At 38.0% G+C, this 11,803-nt stretch overlaps 1 protein-coding gene across 1 annotated transcript; it reads right to left on the bottom strand.

The window, feature by feature from the left end:
• Positions 1 to 1,303: 1,303 nt before the first annotated feature.
• On the bottom strand, positions 1,304 to 10,328 carry phb2b (prohibitin 2b). The gene is made up of 10 exons (XM_049587638.1): positions 10,256 to 10,328; positions 8,095 to 8,227; positions 7,697 to 7,781; positions 7,123 to 7,202; positions 5,267 to 5,451; positions 4,873 to 5,002; positions 4,208 to 4,311; positions 3,882 to 3,959; positions 3,606 to 3,685; positions 1,304 to 1,971 (listed from the first exon to the last, which is right to left on the bottom strand). Exons 1-10 carry the CDS (start codon positions 10,274 to 10,276, stop codon positions 1,953 to 1,955), a joined length of 915 nt encoding a protein of 304 aa, XP_049443595.1. The 5' UTR covers positions 10,277 to 10,328; the 3' UTR covers positions 1,304 to 1,952.
• Positions 10,329 to 11,803: the final 1,475 nt, after the last annotated feature.

Raw genomic sequence — 11,803 nt, 5'->3', positions numbered from 1 at the left:
TTAAGTGTGACGGCTCTGCCATTACCAGGAAGTTACAGTTATTACTCAACTGTTAATGTGTAGTTTGGTTTTGATTTTCAAGCTTAGGAGGAACTTTTCCCACAAGTGTTGTCTCTTCCTTTTTCTTTCTTTTTTTTTTTAATTTGTGGAATAAATATTCCTCATACAGGTCACCCTCTGACAGATGGAGAAAACTGGAGCAAAATAGAGCAGCATGCCAACTTGCTCCAGACCTTCTTGGTGAAGGACGTAAAATGCACCGCATGTCAGAAGACGGCGCAACCAACAGAACATATCACTGTCAATAATTAAATGACTAAAAGAGATAGTGCCTTAACTTATATGTCTTTTTATGTTGTAATTCATGTGTGTCTTGCTCATTTATACTTTCTATTGTGTCCACCCTCTAAGGACTCGTCTATTTAATTCAAAGATGCCTCTCTGTAATTTAAAAATATGCAGGAAATGAACCACAAACCTGCTCGCACAGGTTTAACAGGTGTCGTTAACACCAAAGCATAAGCAGACTCTCAGCCCTACAAATATCCTCCACAGTATTAACTTAACCACTTCAATAATGTGTCTGAGTGTGATATAAAAATATAATGTGACAGTGGGCCAGCATGCACAATACAAGGGCCCCAAAACTGAAGCAGCTGAATAGAATTCAGCCATCAATCATTTTAAGTTTACTCAGGTTTTTCCATTCATTCATCACCTGTCTGTACATCAAATGCGATCAATTAAGAGATTTCACAGTCTCGACTCTAGGGAGGTGTGTCTGTAAAAAAATATATATCATTTCTATAAACATGGATAAACGGACAGCTTGTGTTGCCATCAAGAGACTGGCAGGGTTTCTAAAGGTATCAAAGCACTTACATTTAATGCTTTTAAAGACCTTTACAGGACAATTTTTATTTGGTTATTAGAGTGCGTTAGGTTACAGATAAGTGGAAGTCTAAAATGCAGGTTCAGAGGTAGGTTTAAAGATTTGTATCATTAAAAATGTGGACTTTTACACAGAAGAGCTTGACTCATTCTGTCAAAATGAAATTAAGGTAGACGAATGAAATTGTGCCAATCAAAACCTCACAAATTCATATTTAAGGTTATTTAATGACTTTTATGACCTAATATTTTTTAATTCCCAATCATTTTAAGCTTTTTTAAGGACACCCTGTGATTCACGCTGTCTCTGACACCTCATATGGAACGCCAGCTGAGAGTGGTATCTTTTTTTTATAGTCTGTGTAATAATGTGGTGGTTGTAAGTTAAATACAGAAATGACATGAGAAGGTGTACATACAATAAAAGTTTATTAACAGATAAATTAAGTTGTATTAACTTGGTCTGCCAACCCTGGTGGCTACATTATTAGATGTCCTGCACGAGTCCACACACATCACCAAACATCTGTAACAGCAGCTCCTGGCTGACATACGGAGCCACGTCACCTGGAAGGACCAGGAGGAGGAAGACTGGCACTGGGGACAGTGCTGCGGTGATGTCACACGCCTCGTTTGACCTATCAGCTCCTACTGACAGAAGGCACTGATCTGCCAAATATATTGAAGTACAGTTGCATTCATTCTTATTCACAAAAGACCTTTGCAAGACTCACATTCTAGTGAAAATCAGTTGGATATGTGCCTATCCTCACGGTTTGATGTTGTACTTTCTATACAAACACATCTTTTATTGATTCATTTATTGTGAAGTTGAAATTAGATCAGTTTTGTTCACTACAATAATTCATTGATGAACTTCAGGGATAATACAGGCCAATCCCAAATGTCAGAGCGGTAAGTAAAAACAAAACAAAACAAAAAAAAACATAACAAAAATGGCTTCTTGTTGTTGTCCACATTCACACTTGTCCAGAATCATATATGTTCAGATCACGTTGATAACAGAGACGGTTCTGCTGCCGTTCTCTGCGTCGTCTTCATCACTTCTTCATTATCAAACTGAAACACAAAAGGCAAGACAGATGGAAGGTCATCAGGCTGTTTGTTGCTATAGCTGTACATGTATATATCTACGTATTTCTTTCTTCTTCAATGCCTCTGAACTGTCATTAGAACAAGATAAGAACAAAGTGTTTGTGTATGAATGAATTTGGAACTTCATAGTAAATATATACCAAAAACAAAGGCAAAATTTATGTTCTTTTCACCATAAAATATCTTTATGCCTCGCCAAATTTACTAAGAATCTTTCTAGATTAATGTTTTTGGGCACAGTTTTTTATTGACTGTATTTATTCATTGATTGATTGACTGTATTAATATCTTGTTTTTAAATTTAGAGGCTTTAATGTGCTCTTGGAACATATGACTTTGTGTGTTAGTGTAACTATTGAGGCATCATGTATTTCACGTGTCATCTGACCTGTGTATCTTTTGTTACTTTGCATGACCAACCAAACCACTTTCCACTACGGATTATCATAAAAAACTACTTGATTATTAGCCATTTACCACAAGTTTGTGCAATTCATAAAGTCTTGTTCAAGGTGGAACACTGAAGTATGAGATGTTAGGTATGGGAATACGTAAATGTTTTTGCATGAGGCCCATTGAGACGCTGTCATCTCCACAATAACTAAAACCCAAGATATGGTTGGAAGCTCGACACTTTTGATGAGTGTCACTTCACATAAATGACCTACTTTAGACAGAAAAAAAGTGTTTCTCGACACTTTTCTTTTGTGTCCCGCGCCTGGAGAATCTTGTTATGTTGCGGACAACATCATATTTTGTCGCACAATGGGATTGGTGGTGTTTATATCACTGCCATGGAGATCGTACTCTTAAATCCACACCGACTCTGACATGCATTCAGTGTCTCTGTCCACAGATCAGCCGTCTGTCAGCAGCAGCTCCTGCGAAGCTAAGAGGACAGCGGGTGGCCCATTACACATCTATGGGCCAGCCAGACTGCCTTCACCAGGCTGACTGACTGCAGACATTTACTGAACCAAAATTATTTTTCATGTCAGCTCCACGAGAAGAAATCAAAGTGTTCTTATTTATTTATTCATTGATTTTATTGCCCAGCCTGCTGTAGTGAGTGAGGGGAATCTGCAGCTCACAGACTGGAACTGATCAATCAATATACATACATACTGTTAATAAATCAAAAACACATATAAAGCAGGATATATGTGTAATATTTAACAGCTGTCTGTGCAGTTTATGCTTCACTTAACGCGTCAGAAGTCTTGGACCGTTCAAAAAAACAGGGGATCTCTGGTTACCACCGAGACAACTCAAACCTTTCATGGAAGCATAAATTGAAAACATCGCTCTGCTCTTTAATTTCTGACGAGTGATTCCCTTCAAAATGTCGAGCACCGAACCACAAATCAGCCTTCAGCGAATTTCATCTATTGAATGTAAGACTTGTATTTATGTGCCTAAAATATGCAAAAAGGCTTCATTATGCTTTGAATCAGTGCAGCGTCCATATTTGGCAGATTAGCTTTAACTGACATGACATATTACTTTTTCCTGACAGATTCAAAATAACATAAAGAACCAGTGATTATTGTTTTTGTGTGTGCATAGGTGTGTAACAAAAAGTGTGTATGCAAACCTACTTCTTAAAAAATGCCTCGTCTTGTAGGTTCAGGACCAAACTGTCGGCATTTAGGTACACCTTGTTCTGAGATGATGACACCTGGAAGCAGACACAACAGCCATCAGCATTCATCACCACTAATGCTGGGACAAATTACCTTTTTAGCTGCTCATTCTGGGATCATATAATATTCAAACAGGGTTTAAATCATGTGTGTTTCAATTAAAATCACATTAAATCAAAGTGTAATAGAGGGATGGAGTTACAGTTACAGGAGATGAACACAGGTACTAACCGTCTTTGCGATGTTCTGCGCAGCTCTGATTCTCCTCAGCTTCAGGTAACCAGGGTTCTTAGTCACTGCTAGACCCAGCTGACACACACACACACACACACACACAGGTTTTATTTAGTCAACATATTGCCTTTCAAACAACATGACCCGAACACAATGCAAAGCAGACAATGACGTGGATCTATCTATCAATAGTCTTCACAGTCAATAACGCCTGTCTGACGTCAAGTTTACATCAAAAAACAAACTTCACTTCATTTCCCAGTAGGACAAAACTCTGAGGTGGAGCACTACTGTTTCCATGGTAACAGTGAAAACCAGGTTACCATTCTGGCAGCTTCCGCCTCTCCCTCAGCCTGGATAATCTTCTGTCTCTGATCCTGTTTTGCTTTCTCCACGTAGAACTGGGCTCTCTGGGCCTCTTGCTGGGCTACACACACACACACACACACACACACACACACACACACACACACACACACACAGACACACACTTACTGATAACGTTCGTCTTAGTACAAATTCAATGAATTTCAAGAGGTCTTCAAAAAGCCTCAGAGTGAAGCATCATAAATAGAAACATTTCTACAAAGAAAACTTTAACAAACATTCTGCCCCTTTCTGTGAGTCACTGGGCACTACTCTTAATTTACTTTTTTCTTTCAGACTTTACATGAGAATCAACTTTCCCTTTTATTGTCTCTGAGTATTTTGACACTCAGTGCCTTCAGATGGAGCAGTGCTCTTTGGGTTATTCTTTTGCTTACCATTGATATCATGTACTCAGTGTTTCTGGAGAAAAGTTCACCTCAAAGACAAATGTTCATGATGTACCTCACGAGAATCACCAGGTAGAAGCTACATGTGCTGTTGTGCACACAGTGGCCAAGACATGTGTATGTGATCATCTTTTGGCTCAATTAGACAGAAACAGCAATACTGAAGCTGGGTAAGTCATTAAACAGGAACCCTGTGGTACACTGAGCCTTACCAACTTGTTTGGCCTCCACAGCAGCTGTGTACTGGGAACTGAAGCTCAGCTCAGTGATGGCCACGTCATCAAGAATGATGTTGAAGTCTTTGGCTCTCTCAAACAGCTCCCTGCGCACCAACAGGGACACCTAGACCACAACACAGTTCCACCTCTTAACTAACAATATCACACAGGTATGGACTGGACTGGTATTGTGTTGAAACCGTATATTTGGAGGAGCTTGGGCACCTGACAGTCTAAAAGAAACTGAACTAACTGCAGCAGGCAGTGCTGAAACAACTGATTATTACATTAGATTTACTACAATATATTTCAGGATAAAACAAACAGCGCAGGCCCTCATCATCACAACAGAGTATACAGAGATGTGAGGCTGTGGTGGCAACAGTACCTGTGCTCTCTGTGTGATGAGCTGCGAGGCGTTAAACTTTGCCACTACAGACTTGAGGACCTCGTTGACAATGGAGGGCAGCACTCTCTCATCGTAGTCCTTCCCCAGCTGTTGGTACATTGTCGGCAGGTTGGACGCCAGGGGTCTGGACAACACTCGCACTGCTATGTTCACCATCTGCAGATCTACACACAGACATTAGACACAGAGATTAGATATTTTACAGAAATTCAAGTTATATCTGTTATATGATGCAGTTTAACTTGTTTAAATGAAGGCCTGGCTCCACATGCTCCAGCTGTGTCTCATGTGATTAATACGATACCAACTGTTCACCTGTGATCGCTTTCAAATTTACATATCAGTGCCCTCTTCTTCTTTACGCCCAAAACTTTTACATCAAGATGTTCTCTTCATTGTTTTTCATTCCAAACATGCACCAAATCAACAATATCAACAAAACTAAGGGCTAGCTCATAAGGATATGCAAAAATATATTAACTTTATAAACAAACATGCTTCTGCATTGTATTTTTAGGAGTGGGGAAAAAAATGATTGTTAAATGCATCCTGATTCTCTCATGAACAATTATTTCTCGATGCAGAAACGAAAATTAAAACACAATTAGACATTATGAAAACAATGTTCCTCAACTTAAAAAGAAAAGAATTTAGTGATTTAACAATTTATGATCCACAATATCATCAAAAGATTCAGGGAATTCAGAGAAATCTCTGCAACCTGATAACCTACATTGAATGCCTATGACCTTTGACCCCTAAGGCAGCATTGCATTAAAAACCAACATGATTGTATAAAGAATATTACTACACTGGCTCGGGAACATTTTGGAGAAAGACTTTCAGTAAACAGCTTGTTGCTGCATCTACAAATGCATGTAAGACTTTATGTTAAGTGAAAGCCATATATCAAAAACATCCAGAGGTGGTGCCAACTTCTCTGAGCCCGAGCTCATCTGAGATGGACTGACACAAAGTGGAAAAATGTGCTGTGGTCTGACAGGTCCACATTTCAGATTGTTTTTGGAAATCATGGATGTCGTGTCCTCTGGGCTAAAGAGGAAAAAAGGAGGAAAATCCAGACTGTTAACTGTTCAAAGTTAAAAATCATCATCTGTGATGTATGGAGGTATATTACTGCCCATGGCATCATGGTAACTTCCACATCTGTGAGGCCCCATGAATGCTGAAAGGTACATACAGGTTTTGGAGCAACATGCCATCCAGATGACGTCTGGGACGTCCCTGTTTATTCCAGTACGACAATGCCAAGCCACATGATACACGTGTTACAACAACGTGGCTTCATTGTAAAAGAGTGCAGGTACTAGACTGACCTGCCTGCAGTCCAGACCTGACTCCCAAAGAAAATGTGTGGCGCATTATGAAGTGCAAAACACAACAGAGACTCCTGACTGTTGAGCAAGTGAAGTCGTATATTAAGCAATAACGGGAAAGAATTTCACTCTCAAAACTTCAGCAATTAGTGTCAGCAGTTCCTTCACGTTTACTGAATGTTGTTAAAAGAAAAGGTGATGTCACACAGTGGTTAATGTGTCCCTGTCAAAACTTTTTTTGGAACTTGTTAAAAGTGCCAAATTCAGAATGAGTGTATATTTACAAAAAAACAATAAAATTTGAACATTAAATATCCTGTCTTTGAACTCTGTGCAACTGAATATAGGAAAAGGGGATTTACAAATCATTGCATTCAGTTTTTATTTACATTTAATACAGTGTCCGAACTTTTTTGGAATCAGGGTTGTACTTATACTTAAGTAATAATAAAAATCAAAAGCACCAGCTGAGTCAGAGTGTTTGTGTGTGTGTGTCACCTTTGCTGCCAGTCAAAGAGGAGATCTTCCTTGGTTTGGCTCTGATATCATAGATGATAGGGTACTGGAGCCATGGGATCCTGCAACACAGACACTTATGTCATGGCACAGGAAGCAGTAGTAAAATGATGTGTTTCAGGTCTGGTCGACTTCAATTTCAATTTACCTGAGTCTTACAAATGTACCAGCTACTAACAAGCCGCAATATAACACGAATGCCTAGACTGCAACGATAAAATTTAGGATTAATCCCTGTGAGCTCAACAGTAACTTCACTTGTCCTCCACATATGTTGTGGGGACAGCCCACTCTGGTCCTCTTCTCAGGACGCCATAATGCACTACACTCTGCGTTGGTTTCAGTTTACTGATGTCAACAAACAGACGTAGATGGAAACTAAACCATAATACTTCTAGGATGAATTATTGCCTATCATGGTCTGTGTTTGCAGCACATCACTCTCATACATTACTTTACTCAATCAATCAAAAATGACAGCCTGTGAGTGCCTGTGAAACTAAATAAAGCCATGACAGACAACACACTGACCAGTACACATAAAGGAACATCCTACCTGAAATGCAGCCCCTCAGCCAGAACTGTGTCCATCTGCATCCCTCCAATCCTGTTGAAGATGACGGCTCTGTGACCACCCTCCACTGCACGCACACACGCACGCACGCACGCACGCACGCACGCACGCACACACACACACACACACACACACACACACACACACTATGTGATTAAAATGCAAGGGTACATGTTGAGAAAGATTAAACATAGTTTTATGTTTCAACATGCTGCTATTATGAAAAATATAATCAGACTGAACCACATGTAACATCCAGCACATCGTCTAGTCATCCTACATTCCTGGTAGTTTGTGTGGAGTATTGCTGCCACCTGGGAACATGAACCATCTGCCTGGGTCTGTCACATACTGAGAGCTTGGTACAAGTGTGTATTTACCTGTGAAGGTAGCTTCTTTAACGCCATATACCAGAGCACCAGCTCCAATCAGCAGCTTTAGTCCTAATCCTGCCCCTCTGCCACCAGATGAAGACATCCGACCTGCCAGATCCCTCAGGTGCTGGAGGAAGCGCTACAAGTTTTCAGTATGTGCATGTGTGTGGATGAGAGAGTGACAGAAAGACAGTGAGAATAAGATTAGTCTTGTCTTTGCCAAAATGTTTGAATTTTTAAAGTAGTGCTGAAATGATTGGTTAAAACGGATTGATCAATTGTGGGAAAATCAATGGTTTTCAATTTTAATAATCATTTAGTCAAACAAAAACACAGAAAAATGATTCTTTAGGTCCAGTTTGTCTAACATGAACATGAACTGATGACATCTGACATCAGCAAAGGCACGCAGTCGCAAGAGGTTCCCACTGCTGAATCAAACGGGATCAGATTCCTTAAGGAGGCTTCAGGATAAGAGCGTATCTCTGGAATCTGAGCCAAGTCCTCAACGAGGGCACGTCTCAAGCCCGTTGTAGACGGGAGGTTGCAGACTTTAAAAAAAAACAAAAACGTTCTCCTTCACTTTCCTGTTCCATTTTAACCTACTGCAGTAACTGTTTTGATTAAAGGGGAACTTTACCTATTTTCAAAATGCATGCACTTTATACCTATGGCCTAAAATAGTCCAAAAAATATTAGTAAATATTAAAAACTCTCTCCCAAATCCAAAAACTAGTGTGCTAAAACTCAACTGTGTGATGTCCTAGGCTATAAAGTCTGGAGCTGCTCCATAGACAATGAATTGGCAAAGATGTTATAGGTAACATTGAGAGCAGCCAGGGGAATGTTCAGAGTGTAAGGGTACATTTTCTGTTTAAGAACTGAGAACACTACAACAGAGTAAGGCTCATTTAGGTATATAGAAAAAGAAAACAAACAGTCTGTGGGTCCACAAAGTCAGTCTCCCATGCATCGTCCGTGGAGCAGCTCCAGACTTTATACCCTATGACAGCACAAGTTTGACACTTACTTCTCTGGTTTCTGACTTTGAGAGAGAGAAGCTAATGTTCAAAAATATTGATTGAATCTTCCAAGACCATGAAAATAACATACTGGAATTCTTAATTTAGGTGGTGCTCCACTTTAACTATGGGTGCTTCTCATTTTCTCAATTAAAAAACAAACAAACTATGAGGCTGAAAATCCTTGTGTGCCAGGAGTATATTTTGATGATATATATTTATACAATTTCCACTTTCAACATAGGTATTACTACATTATTTATACAAAATGACAAGATATACTCATTATAACCTGGGTTACTACATGATGAACTGATTAACAGAATATCGATAAATACCGATAAAACTACTAAACAAATAATAACAGCATTGCTGGCTTTCAGTGTCTAACCAGGAACTTTGCAACCTAAAGGATCTGTTCACAATATAAATACAGAATACATGTTTTTAATGAATGTGCAGATGCTTGTCAAACTGTGTATTTAGACGGAAATATGATGAAATATTTCCCAATCACTCCACTGTACTGACAATAGTAATTCTGAACCCTTATTATTATTATCTGGGCAGTATATCACATCACCTGTACAGATATAAACCCCAGGGCATGTAGAGCTGTTAGCACCTGCAGACTGACTGCTGATCAGCTTTGCCGTCGCTCCAGGGGACAGCTTAAATGAATGGATGTGTCAGTCCAGGTCCAATGTCTCCCTCACAGGGACAGTGGACATTATAAAAACCCAAGGCTGTGACTCAGGGCTCACCGGTGTAGGCTAACCTTACACCTGTGCCAGCTGAATGAATAACGTTAAGTAAAGGCCTATGAAACCAATGCCAATCAGTCTGTTTATATCAGTTACATGATGTTAGCTAGCCGTTAGCTACCAACAGTTCAGTCAGGTCTGGTCATTAACGGTTTGTGAAGTTTAGCAGTGCAGGAGCTAACTTAGCACAGCAGTCACCTCACGTTACCCTGATGCGACATGCTAACTGTTGTGGTGTTGTCTACTAACCGCAGGCTGGTTAACGTTAACTCACTAACACACCATTAAGTTAGTAGCTTCAGTAACGTTAGCAGATAAACATGTCTCTCAGCACCAGATAAAACTCATTCATTTAAAACATTTAGTACTTAAAACACTTACGTTGGGCTCCTTGTTCGCCATGCTGCTGTACGTCAGACTCCAAGGTCGAGACAGTCCCCCTTCCTCGTGGGCCGCAAAGTCTGCTGGGACATGTAGTTCGACAGTATGGGAACACCTTTTTCAGTAGAATAATAAGTCATCACAATCACAGTCTTCTTCAGTTATTATAGGTTCTCTCCATTGGCATATAAAACTTTATTAGGAACCCTTGATTAAGATCAGCTTTGACTATATAAAAATATATTTTTAAATAGTATACATCTTGTTTGCCACACTAAAATAAGGTCCAATCTACAGCACAGAGCAGTAACACGGGCTCCCATTGGTCAGCCATAATTTTCAGTGGTGTGAGCATTGTTATATATAAAGGTTTACTGTATATAGAATGTAGGGTATATTAAGGTTTGCCATATATACTTGATATAAAGCTTGACTGTATATACAGTGTGTAAAGGTTTACTGTTTATGATGGTTTATTTTATATATATTCCATGAAGTTTTACAGTACATACTGAATGAGACATTAATGTATATACAGTATATGAGTTTGTGTATATAAAAGTTTCTTATATATATACATATATATGTGTGTGTGTGTACAGTGAAACTTCACATACAAGAAACTTTTATATACACAAACTCATATACTGTGTATATATATATATACATATATATATATATAGATATATAGATACACTCACACTCACACATATATATAATGGTTTTAGTGTATACACTGTAAAAAAAAAGGTTTTACTGTATATGTACTGTAGCCTGTACAAACATTTGCTGTGTATAAGGTTTACAGTATAGATATTGTATATAAAGATATAAAAGTATATCTTGTAAAAGGTTTACTGTATTGTTATATATACAGGTTTAGCATATATAAAAGTTTAGTGTATAACTACTTTATTTAGGTTTAGGTTTTACCGTATATAAAGATTTACAATATAATATATGCTCTACTACTCTCGGGTTTACTGTATATAAAGGTTTACTGTATATTTATACGTTATATAAAGGTTTATAGTATTATATATACTCTATATAACGGGTTTACTGTATATAAATGTTTAGTGTATATACTGTATATAGGTTTACTATATACAAGGTTTTACTGTGTATATATATATATATATATATATATATATATATATATGCCATATAAAGGCTTACAGTATTATATATACTCTATATAACAGGCTTACTGTATAAATCAAGGTTTACTGTATAACTACTGTATATAGGTTTACTATATATAAGGTTTTACTGTCTATAAATACACTATATAAAGGTTTACAGAATTATAAATAGTCTATATAATGGGTTTACTGTATATAAAGTCTTAGTGTATATACTGTATATAGGCTTACTATATACAAGGTTTTACTGTATATTTATACGCTATATAAAGGTTTACAGTATTATATATATATATGTATATATATATATATATATACTATATAGAGAGATAAACAAAAACAAAAACTCACTCCAAACTAAACTGAATTAATGACAGTACAGTTTTTATTTATTTATTTGGTA

The sequence above is a fragment of the Epinephelus fuscoguttatus genome, linkage group LG10, assembly GCF_011397635.1.
Source record: "Epinephelus fuscoguttatus linkage group LG10, E.fuscoguttatus.final_Chr_v1".
Taxonomy (NCBI): Eukaryota; Metazoa; Chordata; class Actinopteri; order Perciformes; family Serranidae; genus Epinephelus; species Epinephelus fuscoguttatus.
This window is presented reverse-complemented; position numbering and strand designations above follow the sequence as displayed.